The sequence below is a fragment of the Babylonia areolata genome, chromosome 2 (genome assembly GCF_041734735.1).
Source record: "Babylonia areolata isolate BAREFJ2019XMU chromosome 2, ASM4173473v1, whole genome shotgun sequence".
NCBI classification, from domain to species: Eukaryota; Metazoa; Mollusca; class Gastropoda; order Neogastropoda; family Buccinidae; genus Babylonia; species Babylonia areolata.
In genome coordinates, this window is record NC_134877.1 from 13,530,305 (window position 1) to 13,549,452 (window position 19,148).

At 38.1% G+C, this 19,148-nt stretch overlaps 2 protein-coding genes across 2 annotated transcripts in view; one reads left to right on the top strand and one right to left on the bottom strand.

Moving 5' to 3' along the window:
• Positions 1-94: 94 nt before the first annotated feature.
• LOC143298045 (beta-centractin) lies at positions 95-17,267 on the bottom strand. Its single transcript, XM_076610712.1, has 11 exons — positions 17,147-17,267; positions 12,538-12,602; positions 11,666-11,741; positions 10,039-10,164; positions 8,694-8,818; positions 7,852-8,068; positions 7,321-7,413; positions 6,569-6,743; positions 5,664-5,725; positions 4,689-4,729; positions 95-4,040 (listed from the first exon to the last, which is right to left on the bottom strand). Exons 1-11 carry the CDS (start codon positions 17,192-17,194, stop codon positions 3,938-3,940), a joined length of 1,131 nt encoding a protein of 376 aa, XP_076466827.1. The 5' UTR covers positions 17,195-17,267; the 3' UTR covers positions 95-3,937.
• Positions 17,268-17,647: 380 nt separating this feature from the next.
• LOC143298054 (suppressor of fused homolog) overlaps positions 17,648-19,148 on the top strand; it is a 29,889-nt gene continuing 28,388 nt past the window's right edge. The window contains exon 1 of the mRNA XM_076610725.1: positions 17,648-17,835. Coding sequence (XP_076466840.1) covers positions 17,681-17,835 — 155 coding nt within the window. The 5' untranslated portion in view covers positions 17,648-17,680. The remainder of the gene's footprint in view (positions 17,836-19,148) is intronic.

Consider the following 19,148-nt stretch of genomic DNA (forward strand, 5'->3'; position numbering starts at 1 on the left):
ACTGTCGAGATCCACAATACTCCTAGTTAACAATCATTTGCACAAACTCACTCTGTTGTTTTTTTAGCACTGCAAACACACACAAAAGCTGTACTGGTGTGATGATTCCAAATTTAATTCCATCTGTACAAGGAAAACTAAAATCACTGAGGCATAACAGAATGGTTACCATAATTTCTGGCCCGAGGCACTAAAGTGCATAAGGTGCAAAACCTTATTAAAAAGAAATATGTGAACATGTAAAAGCCACATAAACCTGATAAACACAAAGGCAATCATCGTTTGAATTTCACACTGCAAAAACTCTTTGATGCAGTGGGGTTTTTATGTTGTTTTTAACAGTCACAGTCAGTGGCAGATTATCCAGTCTGAAGCCATGTGTTTTTGATGATGTAAGATGGAAAGCAGACATGTTATAAAATGTGATCAACTCTACAATGAAGTGTGATCAAGTATGTTTTGAGTACTATCAAATGTGCTCTCAAATGTGAAGATTTTTTTTGTTTATTATTGTTTTGCTTGTTTGCTGTGTTGTTGTTTTTTTGTTGAGGGGGGGAGGCAAGAAGGTGTTGGTCCAATGTGGAATAGAAACACACACAAAAAAAAACACCAAAAAAAAAAACCCAATGAGTGGCAGTTCACCTTAGATCTAAGACATGGATTGTTGGAAATGATCAGACACTAGGAAAGGACTGGGTTGGAAAATGACGCACCATACAGGCCGGAAATCGGGGCACTTTTTTCTACTTTTCACCAATCAAAAATGGTTTTGAGGATCAATTTACAGGTTATTTATTTCAGTGATGATTGAAAATCCAGGAACAAAACAGCAGTTGATAAAATCTTTCAACTCTCCAACTACACCATTAAATAGATATGTAAGTAAATGAGTAACAACATAAAGTAATAAATAAATAACTTTGTCATATTAAGAAAAGTAGGCTTTCAGCAACAGAAACCACACCAGTTTTTTAAAAGACTCGCATACTCATGGACATGTGGGCACATATCACACACACATCCATACATGTACACAGGCAACATACTACTCCTACTATTCAACTGATGGGGAAACATTAGCATGTTTTACTCCAATGCCATGCTATCACCAATGGTAACATGAGATGTGTAGGCCGGGTCTGTGGAGACATTGTGTACTGAATATAATGTAGGACTTGACATATTCTTCGATGTGGTGCTGATTTTTATATTGACTCTGGATGTAATAACACCAAGGAAGCTCAAACCCAGAATGGGTGTCATGTGGTGTAACAAGCTGTGTACTCAATCTTTTTGCCAATCTTTTACAAGGAAGATGATGGTCACAAGGCTGAGTTTGCACAAAGAACATCAGCATTTTTGAATGGTAAAGCATGACTTGCCCACAAATCTGCATCAAACTTTGCTGCAACACCAAGTTTAAGAGATTCTATCTTCCATTTCCCTAGTGGTGGCTTTCAGTGAGGGGTTCAGACTTTGAACACTTTTCTTCCTTCAACCACTAGATCCTGCAGAATATCCGAAAAGACAAACCTGCTTTAAAGCACTGTCAACCTGAAAATGATATTTCCTTCTTTTTTTCTGTCACAGGAAGATCATTTTTTACCTGACATTATTTTGACCATCACTGCATACCTTTGGAAATACTAGTATTACTTTATATATTAGTTTCTCTGACCAACACTGGCTGAGTCAATGAATAGTTTAAACTGTTCTGATGTTTGCTTTGGAATTGTCCAACATCTTTTGGCATTGCCACTCAAATAATGAGAAAAAAGATAGACTGAACTTAAGCTGCAGCTTGAAAAACAAACTGGCCGACTGCATATGAAGTATTCAAACATGCAAAGTGCCAATAACAGAAGAGTCCTCAGATAAAATTAAACTCAGAAATTCAATGGATCAAACCTTCCAACAGACCAAATATTAACACCAGTATTTACTGACTGAATGACTGTACAAATAAAATTTAATTCAAATCTCTGCAGCCGACAGACATTAAACGTTATAACACCAAGCATATGGTATATGCCTCAGTAAAGACAAGTAAGGGAATACATTATCACAAAGACAATTGCTCAAACTGAGCAGAGGGAAAGGGGAAAAGGTGTGCTGAGAGGGAGTGGGGAGGGTACAGATAACAATAAGAAAGATACAACTTAAGGGGGTTGGGGAAGGTTTATAACATGCAAATTGCAATGAACAATCACACCGATAAGCACTCAGCCAAGCAGAAAAAAAAGAAAAACACTTACTCTGGTGATATTACCTGACAACTTAATATGTTATATAATCCTGTCTGTAGAATATTGCACTGAGATGAAGAGATTTTGTATCATAATTCCCAAATCAGAACATCATACTATACAATGAAGAAGTTGGTCAATCCTTGAATTCTACTTGTACTGTACTACAAAGCAACAAGCCATCAAGAAACAAATGCATAAATGGATCAATGCCATGTGGATGCATTAAGACACTAAAATCTGTTTTGAAAAAGATGGAAAAAAAAAAGTCAAACACAAGAGCAAATGGATCTGCTTTTCCTATTCTATTTTTGCCTTCACCTCTCCCCTCTCCACAAGAAAATTAAGACTACTTTTTCCTTATACTGCAAACCAGTGCTCTGGAATGTTTCATCCAACCTATGTATGAATATTTGTGCACTGTAATATAATCACCTTGAAGCCTATAACCAAGCATTATAAAAATCAAAAGCCTTATTTAACTACAACCACCAGATTTACAAATCTGCTGTGTATATCTTCATCTCAAACTGCTCTCTTCATATTACAAATACATCTAATGTGTCATCAGGGGGTAAGTGCCTACTGTCAATTTGTTTCTCCTCCATTTCAGTCATGAATACCTCTGAATGGACTGAACCTCTTTAAGTATTACTTTCATCACAAGTATTGATGTTACCAGGAATTATGCAAATACAATACTAACAGCAGAAAAAGCTGAAGCTTATAATGTCCCATGGCATAACAGAAAGAAATTTATGTACAACCAAGAATCCAATCATAACAGTTTAAGCAGCTTTTCTAATAACTGAAACATATATGGAAAATATTTCATTCTCACAAGCTGGAAAAATTAGCAAAAATAGCGGTTCCTACTGAACACTAATAAGCATCCAATTTCTAAAGTTTCTTTATCAGTTTTCCCAGTGACAAATTCAATATATAAAAAAAGAAGGAAAGAATAGAAAATAAAGTTCAATGACAATAATGAATGACAAATCAAGCGATAATAGTCATAAACAGGACAAACATCATTATTTGTGTAGAGAATTCATCAGTGATGACCACAGCATAATCTTCATAAATTTATATTTGGAATTTACCATCCTTAACAAATAAAGCTGTTACTTTCACTTCCTCATCTTAGTAACTATTCACATTGGTATTCATTTACAAGATCTAGTCACTATTTTATTAATGATATCATTGCTATGTCTTCTTTTTCTTTCTATCTTTTTTTTCTGAAAATTCAATCTATCAAACAGTGCACGGTATTGACTAGTACATCAAGCGTTTACTCAGTACACAGATCTAGTGTTTCACGATAATGGTCTCTTGTTCGCTCAGGCTTTCCGACTAGTTCAGAAAGTGAATGGGAATGGGCAACGTCTGAACAGTGCACAGTTAACAAACTGCTAATGATCAGAACAAATCCTTCATTGGGCAAAAAAACATCACTCTTCCTTAACATTCTAACTTTTCCAGTGATGGCAAGATGTTTTCCTCTCTGACAGCTAACAGCACATGGCAACAGACAGCTGTGCTCTGTTGTGTCAGACTGCAATACCAAGAGGTACAGAACTGAAGAATACACACAATGCTAGGTGATCAGCTGTGGTTTCTTCAGGCAATGACAATGACAAGAGCATATGATGAGCAATCCCTCCTGGACCCAGCACTGTGTGATGTCACTAGAATGTTTTCCGGTGTATCGCCTTGACTCCTTCCTCGTGATACTCTCGCTTTGACACCCACATTTTTCTGAACGTGTCCAAGGAGGCTAAAATGGACCCACTGGAAAGAAAGACAGAATCACATTCAGCACGCCAATACATGAAAACTATAGTTGTTGTTTTTATTTCCTTTCTAAAAATTATCCTAAAAGAGTTTCGCACAATCTTACAAAAAGAAAGTGGTCTGGATGGTCAGCAGTGTTTCATATATAAGTACTGAGGGCAAATGTTTCCACAGCACTCACCAAGTCAGTTGGTGTTTTTTGAACATAAACATGCCATCTTCACCATTTGCTTTGAATTCACTTCATTTGTACTTAAGAGCCACAGGTATTTACCAATTTAGCAACACATTAAAAAAATTTAAAAAAAGGATGATATAAATACCACATATACTTGTAAACTGCCTCAGTTACAGCACTAATGGAGGTACAGTTTCCATTTCCAACTGTACAGCACGATATTCCTACAGAGAAGTTTCCAACATAAACAACTTGTAAGTACTTTGCTAAATCAATAACTTTCTTCAAACAGCAAAGCATTTTGTTTTATATAAATGAATAAAAAAATTTAAAAAAGAAGCATTTTGTACAAAAGAAATAAATTAAAGGAGAATACTGATTGTATCAGAAACATGAAAAGGATAAACTAGTATAACATAGCAAGTGTTAAATCCATACGAACGGTGCTCTTTTCATTAAAAACGTACCCAATCCATGTGGAATACAGCCGTTCCTGTGGTGCTGATATCTGTGGGGAAAAAAATCATCATAAAAATGTTGTCAACTTGGCAAAGAAAATCAACAGACTTATCTTTCATATAAAGAGCTTGTTCTTGTTGCTTATAGTCCAACAAACCGCACAGGGCCATATCAGGACTGTCAAACCATACAAATGCTCAACCATGTCAACACAAAACTGTCACATTTACAAAAAAAACACTAAAACAAACCCACAAAACACAGTTCATGACACAGTATCCCAGCCATTTAGCTCCTTACGGTAAATAAGACTAGGCCATTCCCAGATTACAAAAAATCCAAACAAAGGAAAAAAACAATACTTCATAGCCAAACAAAAAATGAATTAAAAAAGGCCATACAGGCAAATAATGCTGCAAAATGGGCAACTAGTGCCAATCCCAGTGTTTACATCTCACTACCTACAGACCGCAGAAAATTTTTTTTTTAAAGTATCAAGGTTTGCGTGAAAAAAGAAAGGGCACTGGACTAGGAAGGCAGAAACAGGAGACAACAGTGAAGAAAGAAGAAAGGCAGAAACAAACAGTGATAGAAAAGAGGAAATTTCTAGCACAGAATTTACAGAAGGCAGGGATGCTGTCGATACTAAAAGACCCTCGACATCCCCACGGATGCATATAAAGGGTTCAAGACTGTTTCTGGTTAAGCTTTTAAGTGTGCTCGTGCAGTTTGAAAGGAAATTTATGGCTCTTTGTACACATGGGCAAGATGAAACATGCATATTGGCAAGTTTACATGTTTCACATGATGATGAAGCTTTCAGAGCGTTTAGATTTATAAATAACATATATACTCAACAAACAGACCAGATGAAATATTCTTCGAATGTTTTAGTGCTAAAACACATTTTCCTTACTGTCTCACACAAAAATACATGCACACGCTTCTGATTTATTCTCTGTCAATGTGACAAACGAACTCACCCTAATCTTGATATCTTTTGGGGCTAATTTCTTCAGTTCACTCAACAGTCTATCACCAAAACCTGAAACGACAAAATGCACATGATCAATATGTGAAAGAACATCTTTAAAAGCAATTTCATGTCAAAGAAATTCAACTTTCCAACCCAACAGACTATTTCATGTTCTCAGTATCACTGACAAAACAGGTAGAAATCTATTAAACACACATACATATAAGATGCAAAAGTTGAGACAACAACAAAAATTAAAATCACACATTTTCAAACCAGACACTACCAACTGTACTGATCACCTTCAAAGGTTAGATCTTTCAAATTAAATCCTTAAAACTTATTCATGGCCACGTATCTCCCCTGTACTTTGCATACCTTCTATGAGAGGCACATTTATTTTGATTATCATATCAATTATCCTCAAAAAGAAAATTTATTGCCAGTTTAATTATCCCCTAATCTACACTGAAAATTTATCTTCTGCAATGAAACAGTTCTCTTAGCAAACTTTGTTGTCGTCTCCTTTTTTTCTTTTCTTTTTTCATTTCTTGAGGTTTCATGTGAAAGAATCTTTCTTCATAATCCAAAAATTCACTTTTATTCTAAACATGATCCACTACAAGCTCTGTAAAACATGTCCTATTCTGGCTGATCATCCTCTGTACCCCTACCCCTTTCCCAAACCTCAGCCATCTTATAAAGTAATTGTGTGTTGGTGAATCTGTGTGTGCATGTCTTTATGGTGTGTGTATAAAAGCACTTGGCAGTCATAAATGAAATGTAAATTTTGTTGTGGTATACAGGAGTAACCGAAGCAAAACTTATAGTGCTAAGTATCTCAATGGTTATAAAAATCAAATATATAAGACCACTTATACCAGCTATAAGCATGAAGAACGATAAGGTCACCTTTGAAGAGTGTAGATCCACCTGACAGCACTATGTTGGAGAACAAGGTTTTCCTGAGGTCCACATCAGACTTCTGAATGGAGTAGGACAGCACCTCATGGATCCCTTCACACTCTTCACCAATTAGGTCCGGTCGGAACAGCAGTTCTGGCGCTCGGAACCTGGCTGGTCCAATCTGGAACAGACATCACCTGCGCTTTTGTTCATCAGAGTAAAAACAACTTTCTGACTGCTCCTTGTGTCGTAGAACAGGCTGTGTAAATCTCTAGCACTATATCTATTCATTTATCTCACAGCTTTTGCTTTTGAAAAAAAAAATCATTGCAGCTCCAGAAACAGGAACTCGGAGCATTACTTTAATAAGTATTCAACTGACGAAATAGTAATTCTAGAAAATCACATTTCTTTAATTTCATACTTCCCCTCACCCACCTCGATGTGCATTTTACATGTTGGTGACATGTTCTTCTTTACAGATTTTCAGAAGTACACCGAAAAAAAGATTTTTTTTTTTTAAAAGACAGTACATTACCATATTTAAAAAAAAATAAAGATGTCCATTTCATACAGATGAAAGAGAGAGAAAAGACAGAACGACACTTGATGCCAGAGGTTTTAAGGTGGGGGTCCACATTTCTTTCTTGTTGCTTTCTGTCTCTGGCCTTTGCTCTGCATGGAGGGTGGTCTGCTGCCACATCTGTGCATGCCTTCTGTGAAGAGTCAGCACCACCAGTATTTTTCTTATGACTCACCTCAATACTATTTCCATCAGGCAGAGTGTACTGGACCTTCTCTGTATCAACACTCTCCTCCTTCAATGGGTTAATGGAAAGATAGCAGGTCCTCTGGAACAAACCAAACAGAACTAAGGTTGAACTCCCAGTATTTATATACATATATACTTTTGTTCTTTCATATATACATATATACCAGTCAAAGGAAACACTGGCAATGACTGAAACTTGGAAGTATAAGAATGAGACCAGATTCTCATGGTATCACTCGCAGTTAATTATGAAATATTCACAGGAAATTCTGAACAATAATTTTTTTACATATCATATATACATATATACATGTTCCATAAGAGACAGCCCCCAGCCAAAATGCAAGTCATTACATATATATATGTATGTATCCACACACAAATTCACACAGTTTAAGTATGTCCATCACCCACCTAGTGAAACATCAAAACATAAAACAGCAGCATGGACACACACAACCAAATGCTCCCTCCTCCCAATCTCCTCCTGTCCCCACTTCTTCCAACAGACACACACCTCCTTGATCTGCCGGACCACCTCAAACTCAGCAGTGGTGTGAAGGTCCATGCCCTCTTTGCGTAGCAGCAGGCGCAGGTAGCGAGACACGTCCCGGCCCGCCACATCCACACGCATGATGCTGTGAGGCATTGCAAAACCCTCATACACGGGAACAGCATGCGTCACTCCATCGCCAGCGTCTAGAACAACACCAGTCGTCCGACCTGTGGCGTAACTGTAACAACAGACATTGCTCGGTCTTTTCAGTTTCTGCTTCAGGTCTTGAGTTCAAATAATGGTCTGATGTCTGTATCTATGCCCTTTCATTATCCTGTCATTTTTGTGTTTGAAACGCAGTGAGGGGATGCAAGAGTATCTAGTTAATGTACACTTGTGTGAATGTGTGTGTTGTCAAATTTGTGTGCACTTATCTACTGTCATGGTATGTGGTACCTTTCAATCACTTATATATGACTGTTTCTATCACTGTCTTGGTTTAGACTTATGGGCACAGAGGTTTTTGTTGGGTTTTTTTGCGGGGAGGTGTAGGGTGCATGGAGGGGGGGGGGGTGCGGGGGCGGCGTTTCAGTTATGACACAACTACAACTCTATCCGGTTTCATAATTTGGGCAAGCCAAGGCTATTTAATTTCAGTGAAACCTGCATACAGTTCTATACTGAAGAATATTAAAGAAAAGACACTGCCAACTCTAAAAAGTTCATTGCCTCATTCAACAAAATGATGCAATTTTCATGGTTCGGGGCTCCCCATACAAAACAAGAAATGAAAGGAAGTAACAGAGTGAGAGAAAAAGGGAGGAAAAACAAGAAAGAGGGATGTGCAGTATCCTGGGACTTACAGACTCAACACAGCTTGCATGGAGATGAACAAAGCTGGAACATTGAATGTCTCAAAGAAAATTTCAGCGGCCTTTTCTCGATTTCTCCTTGGATTTAGTGGTGCTTCTGTCAATAGCACTGGGTGCTGCAAAACCAAAAGTGTAAAATCATCACATGCATCCTCCAATATATCATACACGATACTATGAGATTATCATACAAACTGAAATGTAAAATCATCACATATACTTTATAAATGAATTACACATATCAAATAAACAAAAACAATAAATCCGATATAGAACCAACAATAAAGGAAATTTAGAACCAATCAGCCACCAAACATTAATCGACTAACCAATCCACCATGACTTGCAATTCACTACAGAGTAAATTATAAATTCTGGTTTTTGACAATTATTTTAACACATTACATTAGCATCTTGATGTCAATGGAAAAATTTGTCATCATTATGTTTTACTGCAGAACAAGAAATATGACAAGTGAGAACAGTCCTCAACACAGCAAACATGTTCACCAATAATACATTGACAGGAAATCCTTTAGGTCATTCATGGGACTCTCGCAAGTCTAGGGCTTTTATTTTAAGTCAATGTTATTTAGAGCTTAGGATCTTCAAACTGCACCCCTTCCCTCCACCCTTTCCTTTCCCTTCTATATCTTAGTTTGGATCACGTAATTTTCGCCCGATCTCCCAATCGAACCATATAATTATGTGACCTGGTTGAAGACAAAACATGACAAAAAACAAGAACGCCAGAGAAGCGACAGACAGACAGAAAATATGAAAAAAAACTTAGCTGTATGAAGAGCACAGGAACAGGAGTCATAATGGCTGCCGGAAAAAGAGGGCACTAGTCAGGGGGGCAAAGGGGAGGTTACCTATTTCCGGGAGGTTATCGGCCGTAGCTACTTTCGTTTTCTCCACATAGGCGGTTAGTAGTTTGCACAGGACAGGAATGTCAGACCCTTGCCGGAGTCTGCACTAGAGGGTCACGGTTAAGTATGTGTAATTAAATTTAGTTTGAGAGAAATAGTGCAGTAGAATTCATCTTTGGAGTTGGAGGATTTGAATATAAACTGTCTGCCATTTATCCACAGCTCTATCACACAGCTTTGGAGTTGGAGGATTTGAATATAAACTGTCTGCCATTTATCCACAGCTCTATCACACAGCAAAGGCTAAGGCCACAGGGGTATGTAATCAACATCCAGCATGCACTCCCCTAAGAATGATCTTGAGGAAAATGTAAATATCACTCCAAACACTCTTCAGCACTGCACCTCTAGCATTTGTTTTTGACTGCTAACCACATTTGTTTGAAGAAAAATATATTAATTACCTCTTCTGAGAATGTCTGCAACTGGTCTTTGGAGTAGATATACTGCCAAATGCGTTCCATGTCATTCCAGTCTTTGACAATGCCATGCTCCATGGGATAGCGAATGGACATCAAACCTCTGTGCTCCTTCAAAAACAACAGAAAAATAAAATCAGTTTTATAAACCTTAACCATCTTCTAAGCACTACTTCTGTGACAGACTTGTGATAATCGTAATCACTAAATCATAACTGACTTTTTTTCTTTTCTTTTTTTTGACTAATACTTGCAAAAAACACTACAAAATCAAGCACTAAACCAATCACAGGTGATTCTCTGAAAGTGCAGCTTTACTTACCTGACTGAAACAACAGTACAGGTATATTTCATTGGTCTGACTAAATAGGTGGTACCAATACTTTCTGACTTTCAATGTTCTTGTACTTTTAAAGCACTACTGCACAAAATATGATGTTATCTGAGCTACACTTGTAACACTGACTGTATAAGTTAGCATTACAGTTACACATACCACAAAAAGCAAGGAAGACTAGTAAGAAAATTAGTGGAAAAGTGGGTGTCATGTTGCTGTTTTTCTATAGAGACAATTACCAAAACTTCAGTTTTGTTGATATTCATTTATTGTTTCGCTCACATATAAGGACTTACCAAGTGCCCCTCACATCCATTACCTAAAAATCAGGCAGTTGAGTGCACCATCACATAAGCCGCATCCCCCAAGGTTTTTTTTAAATTGGGAATTTATTCGCACATAAGCCACAGTGATTATAAGATGCATATGTTACCCCCCCCCCCCCACCCTCCCAAAAAAGGAGTGCAAAAACATCTAAAAACTAGACATAGAAAGTGAGAAACTCAACAAACACAGAAACCTATCTGATGCATGCAAAAATTCACAGGCAGCAGCTCGGTTTCCCTTTTCAATGGCCAGTTCAATTACCATTAGTTTGAAAGATGTATTGTAAGCCTTGCGTCATGTTTTTGGCATACTGGAAGTTGTCTAAGCAAGGGTGATCAACTGAACATATCATGTCCATAAAGGCCATGTGTAAATTTGTACTGTATTGTATTGTGTTTATCTTTTTTGTCACAACAGATTTCTCTGTGTGAACTTCAGCCGCTCTCCCAAGGGAGGGCACGTCGCTACACTGAGAGTGCCACCCATTTAAAAAAAAAATTTTCCTGCGTGCAGTTTTATTTGTTTTTCCTATCAAAGTGGATTTTTCTACAGAATTTTGCCAGGGACAACCCTTTTGTTGCCGTGGGTTCTTTTACGTGCGCTAAGTGCATGCTGCACACAGGCCTTCAGTTTATCGTCTCATCCAAATGACTAAAATGGATGGTAAAAACGTGGACAGTTTACATTTGTACACTTTGACAGTGAGTTTTGAATTCATGGAGAGTCAAAACCAGTTTTGAAACCTAATATGATTCTAAAAATAGACTGGACTGGAGACTGATGGCAACACAGGACTTGACCTGAACGTGCCATTGGGAAAACCTGCAACATCAGAAAAATCCACAAACAAGCTGCCAGCATATATATATGAACACCATCATCCATGTCACTTTTCCCAGGAACAAAATGAAACGGAATGTCCAATGTTACCAGTTTAGTATAACTTACCTCAGCTTCAGGACCAATAAAGGTATCCCCCTCAAGAGCTCCAGCCATGACACGAACATGTTTGGGGCGACCAATACTGCACAAGGATTTAATTTCACACATGATTATGATACTGTCAACCAGAACACAATTTCAATTTCACAAAGAATTCAACTATCACACATTTTTTAGTCATTCACATTTAAAAATAAAATATGGACATAATTCAGTTTGGTTGTACTTGTAGTTGTACACTGGAAATTTTATATTTGAATATAAATTCAACACAAACACACAGATATATATATATAATAATATATATATATATATATATATATACATATGTATGTATGTATATATATATATATATATATATATATATATATACGCTGACACATATACACATTGATACTTGCCAAATCTGAAATAGCACTTAGTTACAATGAAAAGATGCGTGCGCGCGCGCACACACACACACACACTCAAACCACCTGAAAATGTTTTGCATGTTAACCAGTTTAGTTATGATCCATGGATATCTTCACAGTTCAAGTATGTTTTCTAAATTTAAAAAAAAAAAGAAAAAAAAGTTTGTTTTCTAAATTAACCTAATAATTGCTAGTTCTTTTTTGCCACTTAAAATTGAAATAATATGCATGCAGATATAACCAGAATGTAAATTACTGAGTCTCTCTGTCTCTGTGTTAAATTGCCCAGGCAAAGCAAAACAACAAACTGAACTGAATCACCCTCCCCACATTACCCAGCCTGCTACATCATGGGATATATTTACCACGCTTAGTACGTTAAATGCACAATTTTATTTTCATTCAAAATTCCAGTTTTCTCATAATGATTGTTCAAAACACAAGCAGACCAAAGAATTTACTTACAAGTTTGGGAAAATATACTTTGGAACTTGATCACCTGCAAAACCAGCCTTCACAACCCCAGACCCCTGTGAGCAAACATATTTGTTTTTCTCTTGTCAAATTATTAATATTATTGCCATAATAAACTACTTACTGCAGACACTGTATCAAAAGATTAAAATCATAAACATTTCCTCAATTCCTGAAAATGATCTGAATGACACAACCACTGTTCAATACTCTCCCAGAAAATTAAAAGGAATTGGGTAAAGGGTGGAGATTTTTCCTATCTCCCAGGTCAACATATGTGCAGACCTGCTAGTGCCTGAACCCTCTTTGTGTGTATACGCAATCAGAAGATCAAATACACATGTTAAACATCCTGTAATCCATGTCAGCATTCAGTGGGTTATGGAAACAGTAATACCCAGCATGCACACCCCTGAAAACGGAGTATGGCTGCCTACATTGCAGGTGAAGTAAAAACGGCCATGCACATAAAAGCCCGTTCGTGTACATACGAGTGAATGTGGGAATTGCAGCCCATGAACGAAGAAGAAGAAGAAAAGAATGCTCTATCATTCTGTGATGTGTAGCACATTGTAAACTACCATAATGACTCATTCAGAGGTTCTGCCACCAAATTCCATTCAGACCTCATTTTACACTCTTGTCTCATACTTCAAGCTTAAAATTCACTGTTTAATCTCCTACCCAGTTCAATATAAATCTATCAGCTGTGCATTTGCACAGTTGTTTCTCTCCCAAGTTTGTCCAGTTTCATGCCCTCTCAGTGATCTCTGGCCATTTTAATTATTGTCTGCACAAACCATCAATATAGTCAAACCATACTGGCAATACAAAGCGTGTGTATCAGTACGTGAGTGCACATGCATGTATATATATATACATGTGTGTGTGTGTGTGCACAAGTGTGCTTGAGCTATATCTGCCTGATCAAATATGAGCCCATGGCAAAATAAAAGAATCCATATAATTTTTGTACATACATGTGTAAACTGTGTTTCTGAATGACAACATGCTGTGTTTCTGAATGATAACATGCACTCACAACTGACCCATAATTTCCTCAAATACTGCATGCCAATTTCTTTGTAAACCCACTGAGAGCATACTCTTGTCTTGTTCCTCAATATGCTTTTAGACCCTCTGACTTGTCTAACACAGACACACAGCACCAATGAAACCATTCTTGCCTGTGCTACTAATCAGCTAGCATACAGATGTGGAGGGGTGGCCTTGTGGTAATGCATCTGAGTGTACGTGTTTGAATCTGACACTCCCCCTCAACTACAACTTGACTGGCTTGAGTGGTGGTCTGGACATTTGTCATTTGGGACTGGACTATAAACAGAGGTCCTGTGTATAGCATGCACTTTGCTCACATAAAAGAACCCATGGTAGCAAGAGGGTTGTCCCTGGCAAAATTTCACTGCAAAATTTACTCTGTGTGTGTGTGTGTGTGTGATCGTGCGTGTGCGTGTGTATGTGTGTGACTCAAGCCTGACAGTAAACAAATAATGACCATATTAACTTGATAATCATTAAGGCAACTCTCAGTCAGCTCTACCCATGCAGGCAGCCTGTAATACAAATGACTGTGTTTTAAGCACTTAGAGCTTGGTCACTGATGAGGATAGGCACTATATACGAGGGTTATTCAATAAATAAGGTGAATTTTTCGGTATAAGGACTTCTAATACAGACAGAAGCTTACTTTTTTTTTCTTTTCTTTTTTTTTTTTTACTTCTTTTTCACATGGATTTAATTTGTTTTGCAGATTAAAAAAAACTTTGAGAGTTTTGGCGATTAACAAAGATGGCCGACCAAGAAGCATGCTCCAGGATTGAACAGCGGTCAGTTATCAAGTTTTTGGTTGCTGAAGGGTGCAAACCAGTTGAAATTCATAGGAGAATGTCAACTGTGTATGGTGCCACATGTTTCAGCCGAAAAAATGTCTACAAGTGGGCTAAATTGTTTAAAGAAGGACGGAGCAGTGTTGGGGATGAAGACAGGCCTGGAAGGCCTACAGAAGTGAGGTCTCCTGAGGTGATCGAATCAGTCAATGACCTCATTCAGTCTGACAGAAGGGTGACAGTGGATGACATTGCAAGGACTTTGAGCTTATCTGTTGGGAAAGCACACAAAATTGTCCATGATGACCTTGGCTACTCGAAGGTCAGCTGCCGGTGGGTGCCAAAGATGCAAGGCCTCACACAGCAGCCCAAACGGTGCAGACCATCAACGAGCTGGGCTGGGAACTGCTCCCTCATCCCCCTTACAACCCAGACCTTGCCCCTTCAGACTTTCACCTGTTTGGTCCCTTGAAAGAGTTCACGAGAGGCACGAAGTTTGAAAGTGACGATGAAGTCAAAAGTGTTGTGAGCGACTGGCTGAGACATCAGTCCAAAGATTTTTACGCTGAGGGAATACGGAAGCTTGTGCACAGATGGGAAAAGTGTGTGACAGTGCTGGGAGACTACATTGAAAAATATAAAAAAAAGTAAGCTTCTATCTGTATTAGAAGTCCTTATACCGAAAAATTCACCTTATTTATTGAATGATCCTCGTATATGTCTCCCTATCAATGAACAACATAAACAGATACATCCCAAAGTTCACCATCAAGATACAAGGAATGCTCATTAAAGATTTCCCTTGAATTACTTCCAGTTATGTACTAGGCTGAAACTGCACATGTTTAATAATATATATATAAATCACTATAGTTGACATGGTAATTTGCATAGATCTCTGCACTCATAACAGTTTCTCTTTTACAGATGCTATGATGGAGAACATGTGATAATGGAGCCAGCTGAATGCAGAGCCATCTAAGTTTCTGTATTTGATTTTGAGAGGCTGCACACTAAGGGAGGCACTCAAAGAGATGATGGAGATTTATGGGGAGAATGCCCTATCGTATGACATAGTAAAGCACTGGCATTGTCAGTTCGAGTATGGTCGGACATTGTTGGAAATGGCTCCAATTCTCAGGCTACCACAGTCTACCACAGATAAAGACAGCATCCACCAAGTGGAGGCTGCCATTTTGGAGAAGCGCCACGTGACTGTTCACCACCTAGCCCAAGATCAGTGTGGGGTCTGTGAAAAAAATTCATGACAATTTGCATATGCGGAAGTTGTCGGCACAATGGATTCCCCAGTTACTCACACCTTTCCAGAAGCAGGAATCAGTCTCGTGCTTGCAGGCTCTTCTGGCCATGTGCCAAGAAAACCAGGACTTCTTCGACAGACTGACCATGCAGGACAAAACATGAGTCTATTATCCAGAGACTAAAACCCAGTCAAAGCAATGGAAGCATTTTCATTATTCAACTCTGAAGAAGGCAAGTATCCAACCCTTGACGGGCAAGATCATGCTCACGGTCTTTCAGAACCAGCGCGGAGCAGTGATGATGGATTTCCTGGCAAAGCAGCACAATTACCAGGACACTGTTGCAGAAATTGATGGAGGCGATCAAAACCAAGAGGCATGCTGTGCTGACCAAAGCTGTCCACCTCCGGCAAGACAATGACCCGGTTCACAATTTGCATGTTGTCCTGACGGAAGCACGGTCCGGTGCCTATGAAATCCTTCTTCATCCCTCTATCTCTCCTGACCTCACACCACCTGACTTCCACCTCCTTCCAACAATGAAGTAATTTCTGAAGGGCAAGCACTTCCCAGACAATGAAATGTTAATTTCCGTGGTCAAGTCATGGCTTCCAGCGCAACCTGCAGACTTCTACAGACAAGGTCTTCACAGATGCATAATGCGATGGGAGAAGTGTATCACCCTTGGTGGTACCTATGTAGATGGACTAATCAAATAACTGTGCCAAGTTTCCTTCCTCACAGTTCATGGGAAGTGGGTCAGGGGAAATCTTTAATGAACATCCCTCATATACTTTTCATTTAACACTGTGACTGACATGAAACAGACAGCCCTGCAAATACAATTTTCATTTTGCAAATGTCAGAGAACATGTCTGAATAAAAAGTAATCTCATCAATGTACATTAACGTTAAATTTGATCTTTATTACTGTGGAACTGACATGCTATTGACAGTGACTGAGTGAGATGTAATTTTGCAGAACCTAAAAAAATGTCCACAGTTATAACAGTATAAATAGTTAGGGAAAGCCAAATTATCAGGATGTTGCAACCCAAAATCAATAGCCAACACACAAGATCAATAGACAACAGATGGTGCCTTTCACTGCACCTGCTTCGGCAAAGGTGTAAGCATGCAGAATCTGTTTTTCTGTAATGTAAAAATGACAATAACAGATGACCATTTTTAATTTTCAGCCATAAACCGATATTAAACAGAATTTGTTCATTTGAAAGATCTTACTTAATTTAGCATGGAGGTGCTACATGAAATTCAACATAGTATACAACAAAAGTGCATACGCACTGTGCATGATAATAGCAACAGACGTTCAGTGCGTGCTCTCGAACGTATTGTGCAGTGCGCATCAAAGCTGTCTGCTATCTTATGAGTCATGCAGACGATACACCCTGAGACTTGTTTATCGGATCACTGAAAGGAGCCTCCTTTCCGCATTTTTCTGATATTTTGGCTGTTACCGATACTTACGTTGTCTATTACAACAGGCTGGTTTGCAATAACATCGTAAGTATCCATGTACTTGGAATTGAAAGCAGTTGGCTGTCTGCTTTTCTGAGCTTTCTAATGATCTGAAGAAACGGAAGTTGGTAAACTGGGAAACAGGAAACCAGATAAAGTTTTTGATTTTGAAAGAAAAATAATATCAACTAAAACAGTGATAGCGTTTATCAAATGTCATCGATATATCTATGATTGAATAAGGTTTTAAACGTTGTTATTTTTTTGTCAACTTGGGTGGTCTCCCACCCATGTAAATATTTTGGCTGTTCCATCAAAAAGCTGCGAAGTCGTAAACTGATCGTTAAAGCGTACATATTTCAAGGGCCCTGCTTCATTTGGAAACGCCAGTATTTTTGCAGATGTTATGATCAAAAGCATATGTTTCGTATCAACCATGCTTGAAACTTAGGTCATCTTCTGTAAGACAGAATTGAATTACTCCTGTTTCTCATTGGAAGAGGAGGCTAAAGGAACAGCTGAAGATACCAGAGCGAGAGCAAAATGGTGGACAGGGAGAGTATCTATCCTGCGGGCTTTCCTCCTTCGAACGCGATACCTATGACGCCTCCAGGTTTAGAGGCAATATATTCAGCATGTCGAAGACTTTATCCAGATCAGCCAAACCCACTACAAGTGACAGCGCTGGTTAAACACTGGTAATTTTCCCCTTATTACGCTTTGTTTTAACTTTTCAGTTCTCACAGCACTTTGTTCAGACGACGTGTTTTGTTCAGACGACGTGTTTTACTGTTTACACTTTTGTAGAAGTACTTGTTGTTCTTGTAGTAGCAATGGTGTAGCCTGGACAAAACATGCGGTAAAACTTTTAAACAGTCTATTCATTTATTTGTAAAATGTCATTGGTTTCATTTGGTCATGGTTCCACACTTAATTTACTCTTCAGACTTCAGTGCTGCTGAAAAAGAAAATCTGAGGGATCCTCCAGTTGATTGCGAATGTATTCAAAACTAACATCAGCTATTGAAAGTTGTTGCTTGTTGAAAAAAAGAAAGTTTGTGCATGTTTCAGTTGAATTGGCAGTTCATTCCATGTAAATAACATTGGTACTAGGAATAAAAACAAGTATTTTTGTGTTAGTATTTAAATGTTAACAAAGATTTTTCCTGCAGCATTTTTGTGGAACTGTACTGAGTTTCAGTTTCTCAAGGAGGCATCATTGCATTCAGACAAATCCTTATAGTTATATGCCACACCACATCTGTTAAGCAGATGTCTGACAGCAGCATAACCCTAGTCCCTAGTCAGGCCTTCACTGGTTTGAGACGCGCGCGTGCGCGCGCACACACACACACACACATTTTTTAAAAAAAAATTTTAATGATATATATGTGTATACACATGTGCATGTGTACTTATCAGAGGGGGTTTCTTTTACAGAACTTAGCCAGACAGAACTTAGCTACAATCGTTAGTGCTTAATTTATCAATACTTTTTGTAAAAATACTAAAATGTGTCATGTCACAAGCATTATCCTTTCAGATTTATTGCCCACTATCTCAGTGAATCTCATTAAGTGCTGTTTGTTGATAATTACTATTAATCTGAGATCTATACATGACATATTAAATTATTTCATTTCAAAAAGGTTGTTGTTAAATGTTGGGGAGGGGTGTGGGGGGGGAATTAGTTGGAGTTGAAATGCTTGTGACCTGTGTCATTTAATTACCATTCTGACACTGTGTATGAAAACAATGAATTGATATTTGTAGCTATTTCTCAAGTGTATTGGAAGTCTTTCAAGGAAATTTAATTCCTATTGGGTTTTTGTGCCGAGTACATAAACTTATTAAAACATTTTGAGTCACAGTGTCACAGGCACTGACAGTCAGTTGAGAAAAATGGTCATAGCTGCGAAACTGCCCTTGTTAGCATTGACAGTGATTTGTATTTTGGGTTTGATGATGATAAAATATCTATTCTTGCTCTTTTAAACTTGACAGCAGCCTC

Excerpts from the sequence above, each read along its gene's own strand:
- LOC143298045 (XM_076610712.1), bottom strand. The coding sequence starts at position 17,194 with ATGGATACTTACGATGTTATTGCAAACCAGCCTGTTGTAATAGACAAC. Across the intron at positions 7,414-7,851 it reads TGGTCCGGCAGATCAAGGAG|AGGACCTGCTATCTTTCCAT; the intron begins GTGTGTGTCTGT and ends GGTTTGTTCCAG. Across the intron at positions 4,041-4,688 it reads CTGTATTCCACATGGATTGG|TGGGTCCATTTTAGCCTCCT; the intron begins GTACGTTTTTAA and ends CTTTCTTTCCAG.